General features: G+C 43.4%; 1 protein-coding gene across 5 annotated transcripts; it reads left to right on the top strand.

The window, feature by feature from the left end:
• Window positions 1-809: 809 nt before the first annotated feature.
• Window positions 810-22402, top strand: LOC146434866 (protein mono-ADP-ribosyltransferase PARP14-like). Of its 5 annotated transcripts, XM_085067011.1 has the most exons (20): window positions 810-1035; window positions 1072-1107; window positions 6511-6617; window positions 6701-6734; window positions 7646-7720; window positions 8408-8605; window positions 8784-9068; window positions 9571-9807; window positions 10713-12970; window positions 13665-13898; window positions 14185-14406; window positions 15392-15473; window positions 16438-16587; window positions 17110-17172; window positions 18185-18352; window positions 19210-19428; window positions 19528-20121; window positions 20578-20723; window positions 21288-21462; window positions 21687-22402. In XM_085067011.1, the coding sequence occupies exons 1-20, from the start codon at window positions 825-827 to the stop codon at window positions 21974-21976; spliced, it is 5784 nt and encodes a 1927-aa protein (XP_084923137.1). In that variant the 5' UTR covers window positions 810-824; the 3' UTR covers window positions 21977-22402. The 5 variants fall into 5 exon arrangements, with proteins under 5 accessions (XP_084923137.1, XP_084923135.1, XP_084923136.1 ...); XM_085067009.1 differs by lacking the exons at window positions 810-1035; window positions 1072-1107 and adding an exon at window positions 6126-6398; XM_085067010.1 differs by lacking the exons at window positions 810-1035; window positions 1072-1107; window positions 7646-7720 and adding an exon at window positions 6126-6398.
• Window positions 22403-24155: the final 1753 nt, after the last annotated feature.

Here is a 24155-nt window from a genome sequence, read left to right as displayed (position 1 = left end):
GTGGAGCTGCAGAGTCGGAGGGCTGCAGAGGTCTTTTGTTATCAGTTGTAATGTGAAACATTAAGAGAGATTAGCTGAATCGCCACTAGCCGGAGTCTGAGACAGAGAGTAAGACAAGACAGTGTTTACCTTATGCATAAGTGGTTAACTAAAGAGGTTAAGCGAGACGACGGTAATCAGTAGCCCTTTAAGAAATGTAAAACATGTAACTCTGGAAACAAAAGTTCTTGTAACTGCTAAGCTATATTCTGTATCAGTATGAAACGACGTGTTCTGTACAGCAAAACGGACTTTGCATGAATCAGGCTCAGTTCCCGTATCAATCACCGACAGAGAAGGACTGAGATGTGAACTAATTGGCAGGAGAAAAAAGAGAATCGTTAACCCATAGTAGATAGTACACTAATTAGTAAAGGAGCTAAGTTACTTGTAGCCAATGAACATTAATAGCTTTTTTTGCTAAAGTGTGAAAAGTTTTGGTAGTCGCCATGCTAGCTGTGGGGATTTGTCACCCAACTCCCCTTTCTGTGCAGAACTGTAGATGAATCAAATGCCTCGGCTCCGTGTGGATCGGCCTCTTGCACACCCGGTGGAAGAAGCTCTCTTGGGACAGCAGCAAGACGGACTGCCAGCCCCCGGCACAGGGGCGGAGAGAGCATTTGATAAGGTGAAGGGAGTGCTTTGGGTGTTCTAGGGGGAGAGCAGCGTAAGGATGTGAAGCTGTGCCTGGAAGGCTGAGAAAGCAGCCTGGGCCAAGTCTATCGCGAGAGGCGGCAGCAGAGACACAACAGGCAGGTGCTTCCCGGGGAAAGCAACGCCCTGGCATGCTGGGAGTTAAAAGTGATAACGGAGCGGGGAGAGGAGCTGTCCGGGCTGCCATGGAGGGGCAGCGGCCGTGCGCCTTCCCGCTGCTGGTGCGAGGGGACTGGGGCCCCGCCGAGCCGCCGCCCGCGCTCAGGAAGAAGCTGCTCTGCTACTTCCAGAGCCAGAAGCGCTCGGGCGGCGGCGAGTGCGAGCTGCGAGCCGGGAGCGACACCGGGAGCGACAGCGGGAGCGACAGCGGGAGCGACAGCGGGCACATCCTCGTCTGCTTCGCCAGCGCCGAGGGTGAGCGCCGGGCCGGGGCGGGTCGGGGTGAGGGCAGCCGGCGGGGACGGGGAATTGGCGTGTGCGCTCCCTGCGGGGCTCTCGGGGTCGTAAGTCACAAGTCTAAACTTTCTGCAAGTTAAAAGATACGTACTAACTTAGTTGTTGCATACGATGTAATAATATATCCCGTCTGGTACGTGAAGTATCTATAGTACATAATATGCCGTATACACCCTCTAATGTGCGATACAGACTAGATAGTATGTAAACATGATGTGATTCGTGCGGATGTCCTGTGCAGGTCCAAAAGTTGGACTCGATGATCTTTGTGGGTCCCTACTGAGAAAGATTCTCTGAGCTTTTGCCCCCCTTCCACCAGCACAGGCGCCTGTCTGTGGCTTCCAGGGCTGAAGGCTGAACTCTTAATTCAAATTCAAATTGTGGGTAACAGCTCTGGCCTGATGGCTTATCAGCTAAGCATGCATTTGAAACCAGCACAGAGACCACTGAATCATCCCATGAAGGACCGTCACCTCGGAGGGGGCTTTGGGGGTCTCCAAAGACCACCAGGATATACGGAGCATATGTCTTTGGGGTACTGAGGTATGTGTGTTTGGTAGAAACAATTCCCCACACAGCCGGTGCACCGAATAAAGCAAATACACACTTCTCTGACTTGGTCTCTGAAGTGTCTCTGAGCTCGATTGGGGCGAATCACTACTAACTCAGAATATTACATTTTTTATATATATGCATAGATTTGGTGCTTAGTAGTAGCCTCTGGATTGTGTTTGGCCTAAAAGCAATAAACTAATAAATATATCCTAGGAGGAATATATACACACATATTCATCTTGATGCGCAATAGTATTCTCTAGACGCACTCGGAATAATAAGCTTATGTTAATCTAACAATTAGATTAGTCACAGATACGTATTATGAATATGACATACCATGCACATAAACTTGCAGCAAGGTGGAAAGGATTTAGCTGCACTTGGGTTAGATATATAAATACACATGCACGGATGATACACAGAGATACACACACGTATCTATATACATTTTTTCTTTTTCTTGCCTTAGCATGCTTCCTAGTTGCTGGCTCTCCCGGCTGGTAAGTTCACGACATACAGCCCCAAGTTCGGCACTGTGTGGAAGGGGATATTCAAGGCGTGGGGCTGGTACCAGGACTCTCCGGGTACCGCTGTGAAACATGTGATACGAGTGTTGCATCTCTGGCGGGTTTTCGCAGGAGTGATGCCCTCTGCTGTTCTTCTGTTTTTATTTTTGAAGGAAGAGAGCTTAGTGCATACTGTGTCAGTATCATGAGTTTAAAGCTGTTTCATTTTGCGGGACAGTATATCTGTATATCCCTGTTCTGGCCAAGGCAGGCCAGATATTAATCAACCTTCACCTATTTGGACAGTTGGAACAAGGATGAGCTTAGTGTTCTGCTGCCCCTCAGGCCACTCATGCACCAATGAGTTTGTAAGGCACTTAGTTAATAACTGCTTTGATTAGAACCTACAGGACAACAAGCTCTTGATGACACTTAAGGTTGGACTCCTGATCTAAGCCTCTCCTGTTACCTCCTGTTCTGCACCATGAGGTGCTGGTCCATTATGATCCAGTAAAGATGGCACATGGACTTGGTAAAACATTATTTGAAATTCTACTTAACAGAGCTAACAGCAGTAAGAGAGATTGTAGTAGATGTATGGTCATGTCCTTTTAGATGCTAGGAACCATGAGTTGTGCAGCGCTTAGTGGGTCAGAGCACAGGACACCGTGCCAGCCCCATCCATACAGAAGGTTGAAGTGAGACCCCAGGCAGCTTTGAAAATAAAGTTCTTAGTGTCAATTTGGACAAAAAAAAATGCAGTAGCTCCTTAAGTTTGTAGCTTCATGCTGTCTATATCACATCTCTGACTGGTAATATGGGTCTGTTTTCTCTGTAGGGCAAGAACTGCATAAAATTGGTAAAGAGATTTCTAAAAAGATTTTGATGAGAAGATTCTGTAGAACTGTCAAATGCTTCATTGCAGAAATAGCCCAAACAATTCTTTTCTTCTCCTAGGTTTGGTTACCCAGATCCTAATTATCTGCAGCGCGTTCGATCAGAATTGAAAGCAAAAGGAATTGAATAAGGAAATGTACCAACTCACAATGCTTAAGTGTGATAACTCAACATATAGCAGTTAATGTGCTATTCAAGCTCTGAGAGAAGTTACTTTGTTCAACTGCCATACTTAAATTGCTTGTGTTTCAGTGTTAACTAAGAAAAGTAATCTTTTCTTATCAAACAATGTAAGTTCTTTTCACAAATAATTTACTTCCCTATATATGTAGCCTTTACAGAATTTGGTTCTTGTGAATGTAGTATCAGTACTGTTTGCACTTTGTACATCTTGCTTTACCAGCAAATCTGATCTGCATTTTTTTCCACAACTCACCAGTCTGATTGCCAAAATCCTTAGATCCACTGCTGGCTTTTATTAGATGAAACACTTCTGTTAGCTTTGCATTATTGCATCTGTCAGCATGGCTAGCATCATGTAACCCATCTAATTGAAAATTTTTATGCAGCTATGACAGTGTTAGCTGTGATCAGGCTATGGACTTTTGCTTCTTTTCCTTTTCATAGTAGAAATGGCAATAGTGATTTGGATTTTGCACATAAAATTATTATGTATTATGTAGCTATGTATTATGTACAAGTGGGTACATGGATGCTACTGTGTTTTTAGCTCTGCAGAAGTGCTGAATGCTGAGAGCTGCGTTGGAGCAAACAGGAAGTAACAGTTTGCTGTTTGAAGTCTGTGGCCATCTCTGATAGCAGGCTTCTGGTGGTTCTGTGCCTGCCATTGTGTTTAAGCTTAAATACAACTTTTAAATCAGCTTTTCAACTATAAAATGGTATTCTTTCCATTGCATCCAATACAGGTTTAAGTTGTATCATAAAGCCACTCTGCAATGCCCAAATAACCTGCCAATTACCTGTGTGGTGCTGTGTCACATACACAGCCATCAATGTTAGTGAGTTGAACCATTTCTTTAAGGCTATTGAGCACAACTAATAAAGAAAATATAAAAATACCACATATTTCTGCATTCTGTACAGGGATTTTCTCTTTTTTGCAATACATATAGCTGTGTTTTTTTATTTTATTATTATTTAGGAGCTTCCCTGCGAGACCATGATTTGGGACAATTTGGACTCTCCCACCTCACTTTGTAAATTTTGTTTTTTAAATGATTCCCACATTGGGAATAGGCAGTGCCACCTTGACTTTCAGGTTTAGTAGTAGTGGGCACTGTTTAGTTTCTATCTGCGTTGGGTAGTCTTTCCAGCCACAGTTTTGTGTTACTGTATTTGTTTTAACATTTTACACTATTCCATGTTCCTCCCCTTTTCTGTGCAGTAAAATACCAACGTTCCAGTTGTTTCTAAGTGCTTTTCTGCACTTGGAAAAAAGCTGTGATTTTGTTCCCACCCCAGCCAGCAGCTACTTAGCACTGGATCAACCCCCATCAGCAGAGAATTGGAAAGGTAATGCTTGTGCATTGAGATAAGAACAGTTTGTTAATTGAAACAAAATGAGATATACTATTACCAATAATTGTAATGAAAAAGAGACGGGTGGAGAAATAAACCCCACGAGAAGCAAGTGATGCACAGGATGGTTGTTCACCACCCACTGAGCAATGCCCAACCTGTCACTGGGTAGCAATCATCCCCCTCAGCTGACTACCCCCAGTTTCTACACTGAGCATGATGCTCTATGGTGTGGAATATCCCTTTGGCCACTTCGGGTCACCAGTCCTGGCCATGCTCCTTCCCAGCTTCCTGTGCATCTGGGAAACTGAAAAATCCTTGACTTGGGGTAAACACTCTTCAACAACTAAGTTACCAGCGTGTTGTCAACGTTGTTCTCATACTAAATCCACAACACAGCCCTGTACCAGCTACTAAAAAGAAAATTAAGTCTATCCCTGACCAAGACAACTGTCAAGATCAAATCTTCTCAGCCACTTTCAGTCTCTCATTTCACTGTCCTGGTAAGCCAGTTCACTGATGTCAGACCCCTGTTGGGTAACTCACCAGTTCCCATTTTGTGTGTGCCAAAGTTTGCAGGCTGAATTGTTCAGCAGAGTCCTGGTGACTGTCAAGGAAACCTCCCAAAGCCTTTATCCTAAAACCAGCTGTACAGACCTTTACTTTCTAATCATGGCTGTAAAGTTTAGGGTCAAATGTACTCAATTTGCATGGCTCTACAGTTTAGGATTAAATGTACTCAATTCACAATCACACTCATAAATTTTTTCAGGATTCCAACAGGAAGGAGAGCATGTACCTGCACTAGTTGTGGGGAGAACAGTGCATCAGGAAATAACAGATAAATCAGTTGCCCACCAAGAAACAAAGGCATCTCCATGGGTTGCTCAGCAGAGTGTGTGATGATACCTAGGCTTATTTGGATGCTTCTATTTTTTAATGACAGTTGATTATTTAACCATTTCCTCAATACGCAGTGAAGTTATGGGAAAAGAACTTCATTTATCTACTATTTTAGTGTCTCATATTTGGCCATAAGGGTGAAACATACAGCATGACATAGCTGAAAACTAACCTTTGCAAGGGACAGCCTGGAGCACTCAGGTGAAAAGTTCTCAGCTAGCTGACAAGTTGGCCTGAGGTAAACACTCATTGCAGCCTTCCCCGGTTGTGGAAACATCCCTGGCAAAGAATTATGAAAATGGTCACTTTACTTTGCATCATGACTTCATTCAAAAGGGTAAGGCAGGGAGACCGTTACCCACTGGTTAACATTATAAGCCCAAGGGCTGAAAACTCAGTGACAGCTGGTTCTTGTACGACTCTCAGGAGGCACAAGGGGCTGTGCAGCCCGGAGGCTCCGAGGCGGTCAGAGGCCGTGAGGAGGCACGGCGGGGACCGAGACCCCGGCCGCCCCGATGGGCCGGGAGGGGCCGTCTGTTCCCGGCACTGGGCGGAGCACCAGGCACCTCGGGTTTCCCCGCCGGGAAGCGAAACCGAAAGCCGCGGGGAGAGGAGTCGTCGGGGCCGCCATGGAGGGGCAGCGGCCGTGCGCCTTCCCGCTGCTGGTGCGAGGGGACTGGGGCCCCGCCGAGCCGCCGCCCGCGCTCAGGAAGAAGCTGCTCTGCTACTTCCAGAGCCAGAAGCGCTCGGGCGGCGGCGAGTGCGAGCTGCGAGCCGGGAGCGACACCGGGAGCGACAGCGGGAGCGACAGCGGGCACATCCTCGTCTGCTTCGCCAGCGCCGAGGGTGAGCGGTCAGGGCGGGCCGGGCCGGGGCGGGGGACGCTGCTGGCGATGCCCACGGTGAGACGGGCGGGGAGCGGCCGCGTCCCCCTGAGCGGTGCCTGTTGTGTTGGCAGTGAGGCAGCGGGTGCTGCGCCGGCCGATCCACGAGCTCGAATGGGGGTCCGGAGGGCGGCTGTCGCTGCAGGTCACCGCCCTGCCCGCGAACAAGGACCCCGCGCAGGTGAGGGGAGCGCGGGTGAGGCGGGCGCGGGGCTGGCCGGGGGAGGGAACGCGGCTGACCGCTCTCCTCTGGTTCCCTTGCAGGAGGCGGGGCCGGCAGGCGGGGCCGAGGTGCCAGGTAGGAGCTGCGGCAGGCGCGGCGCGGGGCTGCGGGGATGGCGAGGCAGCGGCCGGGGGAGCCCGGGCGGAGCAGCGGGCATGGGGAAGGAGGCGGAGCCGCCTGCTTGGCCGGGCCGGGCGAACGGAGCTCTAGCGCTTTGATTCCCCTGCCCAGCTCTCCCTTTCACTTTCCGAATCCCAAACACGGTGTGATTCCTAAGGTGCAGCCACGAAGTCACATCCCAGGCACCGCACAGACCGACCGCGCTATCACGGCTAATACACTCCCACATACACGGCTAATCGATATACTGCTATCAGTACACACAGAAGTAATCCATACACACATGGCTGATACACACACAGCTCACTCGAGCTCTGCCTGCAAAGTACCTGCTTGTGCATAGCAGGGCAAGTGTGCAGGTGAAGGCTGAGGGCACAGGCTGGAAAAGCAGTTTGGTCGATCTTACCACTGTTTTGTTTTCTAATGTAGCTGCATTTCCTCTTGTTCTAAACTTGGAAGTCGAGCAGTCATGCTGAGTAAAACGTATCATGACAGAGGCTCGTCCACACAGAGGAAGTGCCTGTTTCCAAAGGCACTTTCCTCCCCAGGGCGGAGGTTCTCAGCACTTCTCATGCTCAATGCAGCTTTTTGTGAGAGGACAGTGCTGTAGTGCATGGCAGGACCTGCTCCTGGTGGTTCGGGCAGCATGACTGTGTGCTAACATTATACCTGAGGCTTCTTGAGCTGATTGTTTCTGTAACCAGTTCACCATATGGTTTAAAAAGAGGAATCTGTGGAAGTCTGTGATTGTGGCAGTCTCAAATGAAACTCAATTCAAGCTGTGTTGGCTCCTGGCTGTACATGAATGTGTCCATTTTCTTCTTGAAGTACCCAGTATCTGAGAAATCATTGTCATTTGTCTCTAGTTAATGAACCCCAGGTGTCTCTTCCCATCTACCAGAATAAGGAAACTTCTGTGTGTACTCAGCGGGAGAAGATGGGTAAGCGTGTCACTTATCCAGTGGTGACCATTGTATTCTTGCTGCTTTGGTTTTCTGGACCTTTCTGCTGCACTAGTGCCCTGGTCACCCTTGTGGCTTGTTTCTCTAATGTAGTAATTATATAGTATTTATGTAGGAATTATGATCCCAGGCTAAAAGAAATAAATATTTTTTCCTTTCCACGAGTCCGTTTAGAGTCCCCACTTCACTGACTGCCTCAGACAGGTCAGTTCCTTAGGGGGCAGCAGTGGATGCTGGCCTTTGTTCTGGCTAAGGCTGTCCCTACCCAGACTTTCCCAGCTGCTCCCAGCCTTGCTGTGCCAGAGCAGGTTGAGAGCTGTGTACCCCAGGCAGGCACTGGGCTGGCAGTGGCAGCCAGCATGGATAGACCCCACAGCAATGGCTGGAACTGTGAATGGAGAGCGTGTGCAGGCAGAAGAGCACTGGGAAGCTTTAGTAGTTTTTACTTCTGCTGTCCTTGCCTGGTGATGAACTGTTTCCTCCTCACATGGTGATACAGCAACTCCCACTAGTGATATGCTTAACTTGTTTGGGATTCTTACCCTGTTCTTTTCCTTGACCTTAAGTGTGATCTGAACAAAAAGTGGCATGAAAGTTTAGAAGACCGGAAGCTTGGGTTTTTCTTAACTTTTGCCTGAGGCATTAGGGTGTGATCTTTTATTTCAGAATCATGTGAGAAATTGGAAGCCGAAAAAGCAACCTCTAGGAATTCTGTTATAGTAGTAACCACTGCCTCTGGGGAGGAAATAGAAGATGAGATTGTGGAAATGTACTTTGAAAATAAAAGGAAGTCTGGTGGGGGGACCATTGAGTCCTGTGTCAAAAAGGATCAGGAAGTGATCATCACCTTTCAGGATGAGCAAGGTATGATTGTATGTTGTGGGTGTTAAACTGCTAAAACCCCTTTTAAAAACAGACTTTTGCTGGTGCAGGATCTCTTTGTGAGCATTGCTCCAAGAAGAAGTGGTGTATTATTCCTATTATTTAACATGCTGCTCTGATGTGATGGGAAGATCACATCTCTATTTTTCTTTGGGATTAGATGCCCAAGAGGTTTTGCAAAGGAAGCATCACTTGAATAAAATTGATCTGGTTGTGAAGCCGTGGCAAGTGGAGACTTTCCAGGAGTCATGTGAAGCAGAGAACTCTGAAGAATCCCTGCTTTCCACCTCAGTTGTGCTGGAAAATGTGAAGGAGACAACAAAAGATTGCATGTTAATTATGCTGGTGGAAAATGTTAGCGGCTTGTCAGAGGATGATGGTGACTTCAGTGTGGAAATGATACCTGAGTTATGTGCTGCTGTAGTTACTTTTACTGGAAATACTGGTAAGGAGGAGTCAGAGTTGAAGCTCTTTCTTGTTAGCTACTTGTTTATATGCATGTGTGTGAGTGAGATTAGGCTGGGATTATATTCTTTAGTATTTTTAAGGTTGGATATGATATTGTGTCCTTTTAAAGGAGGATTTACTCTAAAAAAGTTAATGCTATAACCTCTATCTGTAAGATATAGAGGCCAGTGCAAGTCAGAAAGTGAACTAGCTCTGGTTTGGATAGTAAAAAGAACAGGTAGGACTAAACCCAAACAATAACTTCAAACAAGCAATGCAGGATGTACTTGGTCTGAGAACAGATTGTGATCAAACATGAGGGCAATACTAAGTGACAGATACTGAATATGTGGAAAGAAGTAACTTTGTGTTCACCTCTGAGCTGATTTTGTAATTCAGTGCTTTGATCAGTGCACATAGTGATTAGTCTGCTAACATCATGGTAGAAAAGAGAGCTACAGGTTTGATCTTTCCTTTTTTCTTCTCCCTTCTCTTTCTAGATACAGAGGAATTTGCTAAAAAGTTTAATCAAAACCCCAGAGCTATGAAACAACACATTACTGCACGGTGCCTTGAGCAAACAAAAAGTGTTAGGGCTGAAAATATACCACCCAACACACCCAGTGACTACATAACTATCTACTTTGAAAATAAGAGGTGTGGATATGCACAAGTGGTGGATGTTCAACTGCTGCCTGATGAAGATGCAGCTATTATTACATTCAGTGACCAAAAAGGTAATGCAGAAATGCAGAGCCCTTATTTCTTTGAGAACCTCTAATTGAAGGACCAAAATGTGGATTTTCTAGATCAATTCCTCCTTTACCCTTATGAAACAGCAGATCTGGTGCTTTGCCAGCAGGTCTCATGCTAACTGGAGTGCAAGCTTCAGTTTTGGACCAGCTGAGCATAAGGCATAGAGTTTTTTAATTTTCTGGATCGTTTGTTTCACCCAGGCCCTGGTCCTTACGGAGTTCAGGTTACAGTTTGAGTTTGGTGGAGAATGCACAGCCCCACGGGCACAGGGGACTTCCCCCCACCTAGTCACTTCCATGACCACTAGCTGCCCGTGGCAACATGTGCTGCCTGGCTCATCTCAGGACAATTTCTTGGGCAGCTTTTTGGCTGGAGAGCAGGTGCTGTGGGTTGTCCAGTCAGTGACAGAAAGATGAGTGACTGTGGAAGGTGTAGGACAAGGGAGAAGCTGGAGGCATTGCAGTGAAGGGGAGAGATGAAGGGAAGTTGAAGGAAAGAGATGGTTTTTTGGGAAATAGAGGAACTGTGTTTGATACTGCTGAGTAATAGCCCAGACAACTACTGAGCTGGGCACTTCAAGTACAGCATATAAGAGAAGTGGGGGCAGAGACCGTGCACAGCTCCTCCCAAAGGAGTATGCTGCTGTGCTTGACTGTCTCTCTTCAACTTAGTTTTTGGCATTTAAAATAAGTAATTCCTCAAAAATGTGGAATTATTTCTGTCTGGGAAGAGGAGGAAATTAATCTAAAAATGTTCTTAAAAGTAACAAACATTATTAGATAGAAAATATAGTTTAAAAAACCCCAAACAATGAAAAAAACCCAAAACAAAAGAGAAAATCTTAAGTGCTGACATGAATAACTTGGGGGTTGTTTGTTTGTTTTAGATGTAACAAATATCCTGGCAAAGAAGCATTCACTCAACAAAACACCAATCTCTGTCTATCCTTACTACGCCTCGCTGCAAACAGCTCTATATGGAAAGGAAGGGCCGCAGATAAAGAAGCCAGATCCAATTACATTGCCTCTGGATCCCTATATCTGGCATTTTTTGCAAGGAAATAGTAGCTTAACTGAGGCAATAGATCATGAAATGGTGAAGTGTAATTGTGTGCCAGTGTGGCCTGAACCCCTCTGTGCAGACCCAAAAGTTACTTTGCAACCTTCAGCTATTTCTTCTGAGCGGAAGAGATCAGTATCTCAATTGGTCAAGACATGGAAGGAAAAAGTTTCCACAGCATTTTCACGCAGCATATCAAAATATGAAGCAATTAAATGCCAAGTAAGCACAGAGGTGTGGGAAGCCATTGGAAACAGCTTTCCCCATGATGAAGTTCTGGTGATCCCACATATTTCCAAAGATTTACATGTTCTAGTAGGTGAAAAAGAAGTTGTGAAGAAGGTTGAACAAGAACTGAAGCTTCTGATCCAAAAGGCCACCAGAGAAATTGAAAGAGAAAAGCAAAGAACTGAATTGAAAGTAGAGACAGTGAATTCAGTGGAATATGGAATATTACAGTATAGTGGCCTGGAAGAAAAATTTCGTACAGAGTTCCCAGACCTACAAATAACTTATGATTGTTTGCAGAAGAGGGTTAACCTATCTGGAGTGCCTGAGGAAGTTTATAAAGTAAAAGGGGAAATACTCGATCATATACACAAAATGGTAAAGAAAACAATTAATATCCACCCTTACATTTTTCAGTTTTTAGAGCACATTGATAATGAAACTCTGTCACAGAGCCTGTTTATGTCAAAACAAATTATAGCCTTTTATGAGCTTGGTAGGGGAGATATCATCCTGAAAGGGAATGCTCCTGAAGATCTCCAAAAAGCAGAGGAAGAAATAAAGAAGGAACTGGATTACAGAAGTATTACTTTGGAGGATAAGTCAATCCTCCAAATGGGGGAATGGCAGATGCTAACCAAGGAAAACTGTTCTCAGGAAGCTGTAACAGTCACTCACAAAGAGAATGAGGTCATGATTGCTGGTCTTTCTCAAGCAGTAGCAAAAGCTTTTGAGGAAATTTCCAACTTTATAGAAGAAAACACACAGGTGCAAAGGGTCATTGGAGAAAAGCCCATGGCAGTCATAAAGTTTTTTGAGAAAGAGAAGGTCAATGATTGGGCTGGCTTACATAAAAACGGTGTGAAAGTTGACTTTAGCACACACAAAAACTCTGGAGATATATCCTTGAGTGGGCAGAGGGCAAAAGTGCTGGAGGGAGTCAGCTTAGTTGAGCAAATTCTGTCCGGCCTTTATTATAAACGTGTGGAAATTAAAGCACCAGGAGTCAGGGAATATATAAGAGAAGAAGTACACCTTTTGGCCCCCCATGCAAAACAAGAGTTCAAGTGTTTAGTCCTACTGGAAGAGCAGCCAGAAGAGCAGCTGGAAGAACAGAAAGAGCATAGTAAGAGAGGCAAGCCCTATATGCAGGTGACCGTGGGTGAAACTGTGATAGCGCTTTATGAAGCTGACTTGTGCACTCATCCTGTTGATGTTGTGGTGAATGCATCTAATGAAAAGCTAAAACACACAGGTGGCCTTGCTGGTGCTCTGTCAAGAGCAGCTGGCCCAGATCTGCAAGAGGAGTGTGATGAGCTGGTGAGGAGGCACGGGGATTTCCAGCCTGGCTGTGCAGTGATCACAGGCGCCGGGAAACTGCCCTGCAAGAACGTCATTCATGCTGTTGGGCCCAGGTGGAGCAACGAGGAATCACAAAGGTGCATGTGGTTGTTGAAAAAGACAGTGAAAAAATGTCTAGAGCTAGCTGAAATGTACAATTGTCGTTCCATAGCTCTGCCTGCTGTAAGTGGAGGGATTTTTGCCTTCCCACTGGAACTGTGTACACGTTCCATTGTATCCTCCATCAAGGAGACCCTGGAAGAATCCAAGGGGAACAGCATCTTGAAGGAGGTTCATCTTGTGGCTTTTGCACAGGATGGCATTCAGGCTTTCAGCAAGGCATTTAGGGATGTGTTTTCAGATTCTTCATCTTCCTCCAAGTCATTGCATCAGGCCAGTAAAGTTTCCCAATCTAGGAAGAGGAAAATTTCTCAGCATTTGAAGAACTTCCCATTCATAACAACTGAGGAAGGCCTTAACATCCTGCTGGAAATAGGAAGCATTGAAGATGCTAAGGTAAGTGTTCTAAATTATCTGCTATTGAAATATCAAGTGGTTTTGTGTCTTTTTTAAAAACAAACACAAAACCAATAAACTACCAGCTGTTGACCATCATGTGTAATTGGCAATGTTGCATGTTTACATGTTACTGAAATTGGCTATCCCTGCTGATAACAAGAATTGCTATTACTGTCTTACATGGTAGGTACAGATGGCTGTGCAGCACTGCATTTTGTCATCTATTAATGCAGAGGTATGCAGATCACAGAGTTGCAGAACAGTTAAGGTTGGAAGGGCCCACTGGAGGTCATCCAGTCCAACATCCCTGTTCAAACAGGGCTCCCTACTGAGCATATTAATGTCCAGACAGCTTTGTTGTAGCTCCAGAGATCCCTGTGGTGCATGGTACATTACAGCAATGGTGGTCAGCAGGAATCTTTCTGGGCTCCAAGCCCTCCTGACCCTTCCTTGCTGGGCAGGAACCATCTTCAGGCAGCACTGACCATTTCAGAAATCTTGATTCTGAGAGGGTGGTACTAGTGCAAAAGCAAGAGGGTACTCAGTGTTGATTAAAACAAATGCCCTGCTCTGGGAGAGTGGCTGGTGCTTCCAGGTGCTCTCAAGGCAGCATTGACACAGACATTTGAGGATGACACTGACATGAAATTTGATGCTTACAAGCTGGAGTTTTTGCTTGTGTGTGTTTCAGACATCCGTTGTCGTCATCAGTGTTCCCAAAGATCTCCAGCTTGACAAAGGGCCACTTGCTAAAGCTTTGCTAAGCAAGGCAGGGCCAATGCTTCAGGCAGGCTTGAAAAAAGAAGGCCTAGGAAGAAAACTTGAAGAAGGATCTGTGTTGAAAACAGAAGGTTACAATCTAGATTGCAGTGTTGTGCTTCATGTTGTACTACATACATGGTCCCAGAAAGACTCATCTTCAAAGGTAAAAGGGTTTTTATTTGCCTGAATTTGTCTGGGATTTGTAGTATGTTTAATGCCACTTTTCCTTTGAAATGGGGGACAGTGTCATAGAAGATGAGAGAGTTTAACCTGTTCTTTTTTAACTGTGGGGCCGATCCCTTGTTGACTAATAAATTCTTTGTGAAATCCTTGTGTATGCAATTAATTGCATTTTAATACCACGAGACGGCTAAAAGGGCCAGTGCTACATTGCACGTAGTAGGGACAAAGTGATCTCCAGTAACTGAAAAAATAATTGTGTTTTACAGGTCCTGGGTAACACAATCACAAAATGCCTGGAGATTGCTGAGGAACTGTCTTTGAAATCCATTACTTTTCCAGCAATTGGGACAGGGAATTTAGGATTCCCAAGCTCTGTTGTTGCTAAATTATTGTTTGACAAAGTGTTTGAATTCAGTAGTAAAAACAGACTAAATTCTCTTGAAGAAGTTCACTTTCTGTTGCATCCAAAAGACACAGCTAATATTGAGGTGAGTTACTGTGTTTTCCTCTCTCTATTATGTGCTTGTATACTTGGGCCTGTCTCATGATACTTGGCTATATGATGATCTTCAAAGAATCTATAAGGTGTTTGTTCTTATACTAAAGAAAAGATTTGCTTACACTCTCTCTTGTCTATACTGAAAGTTCTATTTTTGATTCTACCCCTCATGGTCACCCACCTATCCTGTGCAATCCTGCTCCCTTCCTATCCTTTTCTATGTCCTGGAAATAATACAGCCAAAAGTGTAATTACTCTTTATCTCATGATTCGCCTAATTCTTCAGTCCGTAGGTCAGACAAGTCTGCTATAATTCCTGCATCGGTGCCTACACCCTTGGAAAAGAGGTGTGGTTTTAATGGAGTGCTGATGTCTTTTTAGGAGAAATAATTGTGCTAGGATTGCTGTGCTGGTAAACTTCTCCAGTAGAAACATATCAGTATTCTGCATCCCCTTTTCTTCAGTGTCACATTGGCATAAATTTTCTCTATCCACACTCAAGTTACTCATTTCACACTGAAAGAGAGCAGTCACACTGTGAATTGATGTCCAGATAAGTGTTTCCACATCTGTTGTCTTCTGTACTTTGTGCAAGAGCTAACACGCTTTGAAAGGCTAAACTTGAAGGCTCCTGCCTGAAAGCCTGAGCTATTGTGCATAGAGAAGGGTGGCATCACCTGTGAGAGCTGAGTTAAACTACTCACTCAGTGTAAGGATGCCTTCTGCTGCTGTGTCCCTGTGGAATGGTAACTAGGGCTTTGACTCAGTTATTTGTAACTCTCTGTGCTGCTTACACTGAACAGCCTTGCTCTCTGAGAACAACATGTGTCAGGCCTTGACATCAGCATTGTGGCAGATGACATGAGGTAATTTGCATTTACCTCTTTCTAAACATTTTTTAGCTTTGCTTTTCAAACCTTTATTTCTTCTGTGTAAAGTCTTCTACAGGGGTTGATTGTAATTTCCTTCTCTAGGAATTTTCAGATGCACTTGAAAGAAGATCTGCAGCTCTTAAAATGCAGACACCTTCTCTAGATGAGGCTAGCCAAAGCACAGGTAAGCTTGTTTCACAGAAGCTGTGTGCCTACTGATGTTTTTTTTATTTTTTAAAGTTTTCCAGGGAATGCATTCATTATAAATGTTTAGGTACTTGTTTGGTGAGCATGTCATTCCCAAAGTCTGAGTGGCTGCTGTAAGGGCAGTATTTTGAGGCCAAGTGTCTGTTACATCTGAAACTGTGTTAGAGATGCTAAGGAAAGAAGTGTACCTGTGTTTCCTTATCTGGACAGTGCCCCTACAAACTGGAGGCTATACAGAAGCTATAAGGTGTCAATGGCATAAGCAAGGCTTTTTCTTTTATTGTGCAGCACTAGATTAAACTGTGAACAAGTCAGTGTCCTCCTCTGTCCTGGGAAAGCAGCTGAGTTCCTAGTTATGTGTGCTAAAGTCTTATGTGTGCTAAAGTGGCCTCTTTGGAATACTCTTAAATCTTTCACAAGTTCAGATGAATACCAAAACCAAACCGAAATATCTTTGGTGTTATCCATCTTAACGGAACTGCTGCCTGTAAAAAAATGAGTTACATGTTGAAAATTAATTATGATTTTACAAATGACACATGGGTAGAAAGTTCCACTTTTTCATGCAGTAGAGAACCTGCCTGGAGACTCTGTGAGACACAGGAGCATAGGAGTGAGACTTGGAAAGTTTTCTGCTCTCTTACATTGGAGTTTTCCAAAGACTTATATGGTAAAATGTCACTAAATAGTGTCTGCATACCAGGTGTGCAGCAAAACACATTTTCCCTGCTATCCTGCCATGAATAGAAATGATGGGAATGAGTGCAGGTTGAGTAAAGACTCCTGTGAGAAGCAATGATTTTCAGTTAGCACGGCAGGCAATCTTCTTCACAGGCTGAGTCTGTAGCTATGTCTCTGTAGGCATTGCACCCATGAAAAAGTCCCTCATCTTTTACATCATCACTCCCTTCTGCTCAGGGCCTGTATTTCTTTCCTTGCAGCTTTTTCTGCTGTCTCTTCAAACTCAGAACACAATGTGCTTGAAGTGACAATTGGCTCCATCATATTCCGGGTGGCAGAAGGTGATATTACCAAGGAGGAGGTAGATGTCATTGTAAACATAACAAACCAAACCTTCAGCCTCAAAGCAGGTATTTTAATTGATATTGTGCATGAAAAAGGTATGTGTGCTTGGAAGGGCTGGGAAAGAAGAGGAGGAAGTATTCAATGCCTTAAACTCTTTGATTTGTTTCACAGTGTAGTTTCTGTTTTGCTTCTTAGGGTACAAAAGTTCAGTTAGGAAGTGTCTGAAACTTTATTCTCTTGGTAATCTGTGTCACAGGATGGCATGTTTAAGACTCTCTTGCAGAAAGGGAAATGAATCATTTTCTTTGAATATAGAATCATTTTATAGAACACTTCTTGGACTAAAGGAGAAGAACAATCTCCATGCGGTTTTGGCCTTAGTGGAGCTTGTTAGGTACTTTAAACATCAATTTGAATTAAGAATCATAAGGCCAAAATTTTGGCTGCAGTGTTCTTCATTTATAATCTGTAATGTTATCAGAATTGAGATTTTAGATGTGATGAGGCATACAGTTCTGCCTCAGATGGGACTTTAGAGAAGCAGAAACAGTGGTGACAGTGGATTCATGTTCCTCTTCTCTTCTAAGGTGTCTCCAGAGCAATTCTGAATGGTGCTGGAAAAGCAGTTGAAGACGAATGTACTGTACAAGGTATGGTACAACATTTCTGACCTTTCCAAAGGTGTTAATGCATAGCAGGGAATCTCTTGGAATACTTTCTCAGTACTGACCACAGTAGTTCCATCTGTATTATGCACTGTGTTACAGCAGCTAGTTTTTAATCAGTTAATGTGGTATTTGTAAAACATCTAATGAGGAAAAGAAAAATCTTCAAGGGGAGACAGCTTCTAAGCATACATGAAGATCTAAATCTATCAGTTATTACATCCTCTTATTCCAATAAAGATTTCCATGATAAAAACAGAGTCAACATCAAACAGAGCCATGAGCAAGGGGTGATGTTGACAAAAATATTGATAGAGAAGCCATCTCTCACTGGAAACAACTGTGTAACTGCAACTCCTCCTGTTATTTCTCAGTGAGAAAATGTTTGCTGTTGGCCTAAGTAGTAACTCATTAGCACTGGGTTCCTGCCTCAGAAGAGGCATTTATTTGTAGGCCAAATTCAGCTAGTGAACAGCAACTATAATGAAAGAGGAGTAAAGATGGATGAGTATGTGGTTTAAAACCCCAGAAAATACGGGAAGTGGGAAATCCGCAGGTGTGGAGGTCAGCTTGGAAGACCAACCAAAGGAAAATAATTATGTGCAACCAAAGGAAAATAATTATGTGCAAGAGGTAAACAAGCTTCTTTTACACAGGCTAAGAGTAATTTGGGCTAGATGGGGTAGATGGTATATTTGTGTGTGTGTGAAGACAGAGTGCCAGCCTGCATGATGTTGTCTTGAGTTTACTGAGCAAACCTGACAAATAAAGGCACACACTAAATTTATTTGACAAAGGAGGCAAATATTTTACAGACATAAATTAAGTTCTTGTGCCTTGAAAGTGAAAATTGAGCAAGGGGGTTGCTCACTTTATGGAAGGAGACATGAAGCTTAACCTGGGGCATATTTGTCACCATTTCTTATTTCCTAATGAGGACCAGCACACATCTATATTGTGGATAATTGTTGATTATTTTCTCCTATTTATGTTTCAGCCCAGCTAGGTAGCAGCAACTATATCATCACCCAGGCAGGAAACCTGCCATGCAAAAAAATAATTCATTTTGTTGCCCAAAATGATATCAAGTGGCTGGTCTCCCAGGTGCTCAAGATATGTGAACTACAGAAGTACACCTCTGTCGCCTTCCCAGCAATTGGAACAGGTCTGTGTCTCCCTTTTCTGGAAAAGGTTCAGTGCATGTGATTCTGCTGATCTCAGGGCTCAAGTGATGAGTTTGATTTATCTGGAGGGGTTATTATTTGGTGAAAATATATTTGGAAACTGCAGTCTTTAAAAGTGTTATTAGAGGCTTGTGAAAGCTAGAAAGCTTCACTCCTTGCAGTGATCTAGTACGTAAAGAGCATGAGTGTTCCAGGGTGAGCATTCCTTGCTAACAGGGATTCAAAGGTATGTCTGTGCTTCCTGAAGAACCTGCAGCCTGGTATGTGTGGGCAGCTCATCAGAGAATAGCCAGGAAACTACTTTTCCATTGCTGAAATCAGTAGATGATGCCGCTCTGGCCAGCAGCTGTACATTGATATGGATGGAACACAAACCTGTCAAAAAGGCCAGATTGTCTCTTTTTCTTCTCTTGTTGTTTTCAGTTAGTTTGGTAGGAATCCCTGGAGTTGGAGAAGCCAGAGCTCACCCCGTGCATGTGGGTTTATTCTTGCTGAATAAAACTAGACTTGAATTTTGAGTGAGGAATTGGCTACTGGGCCACTGAGCAGCAGGCCTGTGGCCTATTAGTTACCCAAGCCATATCGTCCACATCATAACCTGACTGGTTGCCATGTCTGCAAAAAGAAACTTCCATTTTTCCCTTGCTGAAAAGCTGGTCCCCAACTTTCTCTTCCTGTTAGATAGAAACCTTTCCTAATTGCCAGCCTGACATTATTCCTGACCTGTTTATGATCCAGGTGATTGTGGGTATATTCATAGCTGTTCTTTTAAAGATGTTTTACTCATCTGTAACAGTTATTAACACTTTCTAGAGCAAAATATCTGCCACTTTTTCAGGAGGGGCAGGCCGCAATCCAGCTGAGGTAGCTGACAACATGATAGATGCAGTAACTGACTTTGCAAGAAGGAATTCTGCTCCATCTGTGAAAAGTGTTAAAGTTGTCATCTTTCAGCCACATCTCATGAGTGTGTTCCAAGCAAGCCTGCAGAAAAGAGAAAAGTCTACTATAACACAAATCAAATCGTGGGTTTCCAAGGCATATGACATGGTTGGATGTAAGTAGATGTCACTGAAGTACAGGTTATAGATCAATCTGTTTAGCACCAGCTAAAAAAGAGTACTATTAATTACAATATTTATGTTTTTCAATGTAGCGTTCTTTGGCTCTGAGAAACGTTCCCCAAAGGAAAAAGTCAAAGTGGTTTTGGAAAAGAAAATTGACCTGGCTGTTGTGCAGATTTGTGGTGAAAGTAAAAGAGACGTGGAAGCAGCTGAAAACTGGCTGAAAAAAGAAATTTCAAAAGAACAATCTCAAACAGAAATTGTGGATGAGTCTGTCTCGTATTTCAGTGAAGAAGAAAAGAAAGAACTGCATGACCTTCAAAAGAAATTAAAAATAGGTTTTTGTCTGAAGAGTAACTCCATTGAAATTTCAGGGGTTACAAAAGATGTCTGGAAGGCTTCTGCAGCTGTTCAGAAAATGATCCTCCGGGTAAAAGTTGCTAAAGAGAAAGAGACCCAGGCAAAATTGTTACAAAAGTCAATTGAATGGAAATACTTTGAAAACGATTCTTATGTGCCCTTCGACAGTCTCATAAATATGGAGTTGGAAAACACTTACAAGGAAAAGCAGAATATTTTTGAAATCACCATTGGTGAGCAAAAATACACAGTGGATATGGAATGTAAGCACATTATGGACGGCCGAGGAAAACGGACATCCATTTTACGTGTTGATAAATCTGAAGGTAAGTAGAAACATCTTGATAGACTGACGTTCCCATGCGAAAACCTGGTTGTATCCAGCAAGAGAAAGGAGAAAGCAATGGTGAGAATATTCAAAGTATTGTTAGGAGTTTTGTGCAGATGCTTTTCTGGAGAATGCAGAAAGGGACTGAATTGGGAAATAAAAGTAAAAGAATGCTGTAGCTATTTAAAATATTTTGAAAAGTGTCTAATGTGTTCTGACATTCTCAACAGGCTTACTAGCAATAATTTTCTTGTAGCGATTGTCATTCTAGACTTTGGTTCAATGCTTGAGATGTACCCTCTCCCATTTACTACTGGTCCTTTACCATGTAAGGAGATACCTCTTTCTGACTCATCCATAAGCAAGATGTATGAAGAAGGATTTGTAGCAGGGCATATTTAATGTTAAGCAGGGGTTTTGGGTGAGTATGATTGATTGTGTTTTTTTTCTGCAGACCAAATGTCAACAGTGCTCCCTCCAACATGGGACGCTATGGAAAATGAGCGACTCAAAATAGTGGAAGTAAGACCAGAATCAAGAGAGTATAAAGATGTGCAAAAAAAATTTCTGAGGACTTGTGAGTCATTCAAAATTGAAAAGGTAAAAGCAAGCCATCACTTCTGAGCATAAATACCTCGATGGCAAGTGATGAAGGATACTAACAACAGCAACAGAAAAAGAAATTCCCCTGGGATTTCTGAAGTTGGACTAGTCTTTCTGGCTGTCACTAACTTTAATCAGCGTTAATCAGTTTATTGTTGCAGTTGAGGTATTTATTAAGGAGCAGCTCTTAAGCAGCCACATCTTCAGCTGCAGGGGAGAGTGCTCTTCCTTGGAATGGTTTTTGCTGTAGCAGAGCACATCTTTTGCCCACATAAGCCTTGTGTGCTGTGCAGGCCCAGTAGGCATCTACAGCCCAGAAACCTGCAAAATGCTCCTGTCTTGTTTCGTAGGGAGTGTTCGTCGCATGGTTTGGGCTGGGTTCGGTTATCTGCCTTGCCAAAGTTTGGAAGGAATTGACTAACTTAATTCATTATCTGGTATATGTGCTTTGGAACTAGGAGGGGAATATTGGAAGCACATTAAATGATTGATACGCTAATTTTTTTCATTACAACAATTTACCCATTTTCTTTCTTTCTGTCTTATTTTCAAAATTCACAGATTGAAAGGATACAGAACACATATCTTTGGAAGAACTACCAAATAAAAAAGTGTGAAATGGATAAAAAAAATGGCAGCAGAAACAATGAGAAGCCTCTGTTTCATGGGACAAGTAAGGAGTCATTAGCCTTAATTAACTACCATGGATTTAACCGGAGCTATGCCGGAATGCACGGTAATGTAACTTTCAAAACAACTCTTGTTTTCCTGAATAAGGCTAGGACTGATATGCCATGCCATCTGTATAGTCCTGCCTTGTATGCAAAATGATTAATTTTGTAATATCTCCCTACTGCACATAAAAAGCAGAGCTGTCCAGACATTCACAGGCTCTGAAGGTGGCAGATAAGGAATTGCTGCCACTGAAACACTCACAAACATTTGTTTTTCTGACTACAGCTGCAAACTTTGGAAACGGAACGTACTTTGCTGTAAACGCCAACTATTCTGCCCAAGACACCTATTCTAAACCAGATGTGGATGGGAAGAAGTACATGTACTTGGCTCGAGTCCTTGTTGGAGAATATTCTCAGGGGATAAAAGGATCAATTACTCCAGCATCAAAAGATGCTAACAACTCTGTAGATCTGTATGATAGTTCAACTGATAACGTGAGCCATCCATCCATGTTCATAATTTTTAATGACATTCAAGCTTACCCTGAATACCTTATCACTTTCACTAGATAAGTATTTTGATTGCAGCCTCAATGTGCATTTCTTTCAGCCTTTTCATAGGATGGAAACACCTATGACAAAACACACAACGAAAATAATGAAGAGTTGTGTCAAATTAATTTCTGTTTCCATTCAAGCAATCTCTGATACTTTCTGATCCCCCTGACACTCATTTACACTTGGAGCAGCTGAGTGTTTTAACAATTCCAGTACAATACTGTACTGCAAACCTCTTTTAGATTACGTACTAATCCTTTGTGTTGTATCAGATTGTCCATACAGACTTAGTGCCTTCCCTATTGCTGGTGGGGAATTGGAAGGGATAATGCAGCCATGGACCATTCAGTGTCACTTTTCTGATGCCTTCTTACACTCTGTGACAATCTTATAATGTATTATGATAGAGCAGTTTTCAATAAATGAACCACTTGTACTTAATGACGTGTTTGTCTAAACTTCTTCAAACATTTAGCATTGGTTTTCAGTCAGTGGACTCCAATGAACTTGACATTACAGATACAGATTGACTTGTTTTTTATACAATAACCCTGCTGCTTTGCAACACCTCCAACTTTGAAAAGCCCTTTGGCTCCTCTGAACGTATCGGGTTTGACTTACTTGGTTGCACAAATAAGAAAAATATCTTCCAATGCTTTCTTTACATAGTTAGTTAGGTTACTGGTAAAGTTTTACCATTGGTTGGTGTGTCTATGTGAGCAATAAAGACTGTAGAGTAACTGTGGCCAAGGAACACCTTTTCTAGGGAGGGTGGTGTGAGATAACATGAATCTGCAAGTCACATATCTCAATAGAGCCATAAACCTTGGGTTGTTCCTTTGTACCCATCCCATCACTCCCTCTGTGACAGTGCTGGAACCTCTCCCTTTGGGCTTTTTTGCTTTTCACTATGTCAGTTTTCTAACCACCGCAAATTGTTGTCAAAATCAAGTGTGTTGAAATCAATTTCACCTAGAGCTGGAAATCAAGATATGGCTGTGGAGGCCAAAAGTCTTAAGTTTTGCTTGTGCAATGAATAAACTTATTAAATCCCCCTTAAAAATACCCATGGCTAGTGATTCATTGGTGTGCCAGGAGCTAGAGGAGATGGCTCCAGGAGCTTCATTGCAGCTGATGGGTCCCTGGTACCAGTCTGACCATCCTCTCCAGGAGCAAGTATGGCATCAGTTCTCAGCTCCCCCAGCGCCACAAGAAGCTGCAGAGGACACCAAGGTGTTTTTTCACCAGTGCTTGCATTACAGGTGCTGAGGGCATCAAGCCTGGAGCAGAAACCTGTAGCTCAGGGCTCTGTGGAGGCCATGAGGGACAGATGCTGCTTTTCCAAATGGATTTATTCTAAGGGAAAGGCAAAGACTGGAGGCAGGAGCATACAAAGGGACCAAGAATAATTGAACAGTCTGAATTGGAAGAGCCCCACAAGGATCATTAAGTCTAACTCCTGGCCCTCCACAGGACAGCCCCAGAGTCACATCATGTGCCTGAGAGCATTGTCCAAATGTTTCTTGAATGCTGTCAGGCTTGGTGCTGTGACCACTTCCCTGGGGAGCCTGTTCAGTGCACAACACACTTCCGGGTGCAGAACTTTTTTTAATATCCAAACTAAACCTCCCCAACACAGTTTGTTCCACCTTGATCTTATTTCTCTGACAGCAATGATGCAAAATGTGGAATGTGTAAGAATTTTTTAAAGAAACCATGTACTTTGATGTTTGATCTTTGTAGACTTTCACGTTAAATCAACAAGAAAGGAGATTTCATCCATGAGACAGCAGCTAGCAAGTAAGCTTTGACTGATGTCCAGGTGTTAGAAAGACAAATTACTTGTTAGTAGAATTGCCTTGTTAAAGTTTAGGGCTCAGCATGTTTCAATGATTTGAGACATAGAGGGATGGTAACAAAGCTTGGGAAGAAGGATTTCCCACTGATAGTGAACAAAATGAATGCATAATTTACAGGCCCACAAGGGCTTACTGGGTTAAGGTAATTCCAGCAAGGGGAGATGTAACCACCAGCTCACATCCCACCAAGTCAAGCAACCCACCGAACCAGAAGAAATGTGGGAGTTCAGGGTGGAGCTGCAGAGTCGAAAGGCTGCAGGGGTCTTTTGTTATCAGTTAATGTGAAACATTAAGAGAGATAAGCTGAATCGCCACTAGCCGGAGGCTGAGACAAG

The sequence above is a fragment of the Lichenostomus cassidix genome, chromosome 7 (assembly GCF_008360975.1).
Source record: "Lichenostomus cassidix isolate B80296 chromosome 7, HeHo_3.0, whole genome shotgun sequence".
Lineage (NCBI taxonomy): Eukaryota > Metazoa > Chordata > Aves > Passeriformes > Meliphagidae > Lichenostomus > Lichenostomus cassidix.
This window is presented reverse-complemented; position numbering and strand designations above follow the sequence as displayed.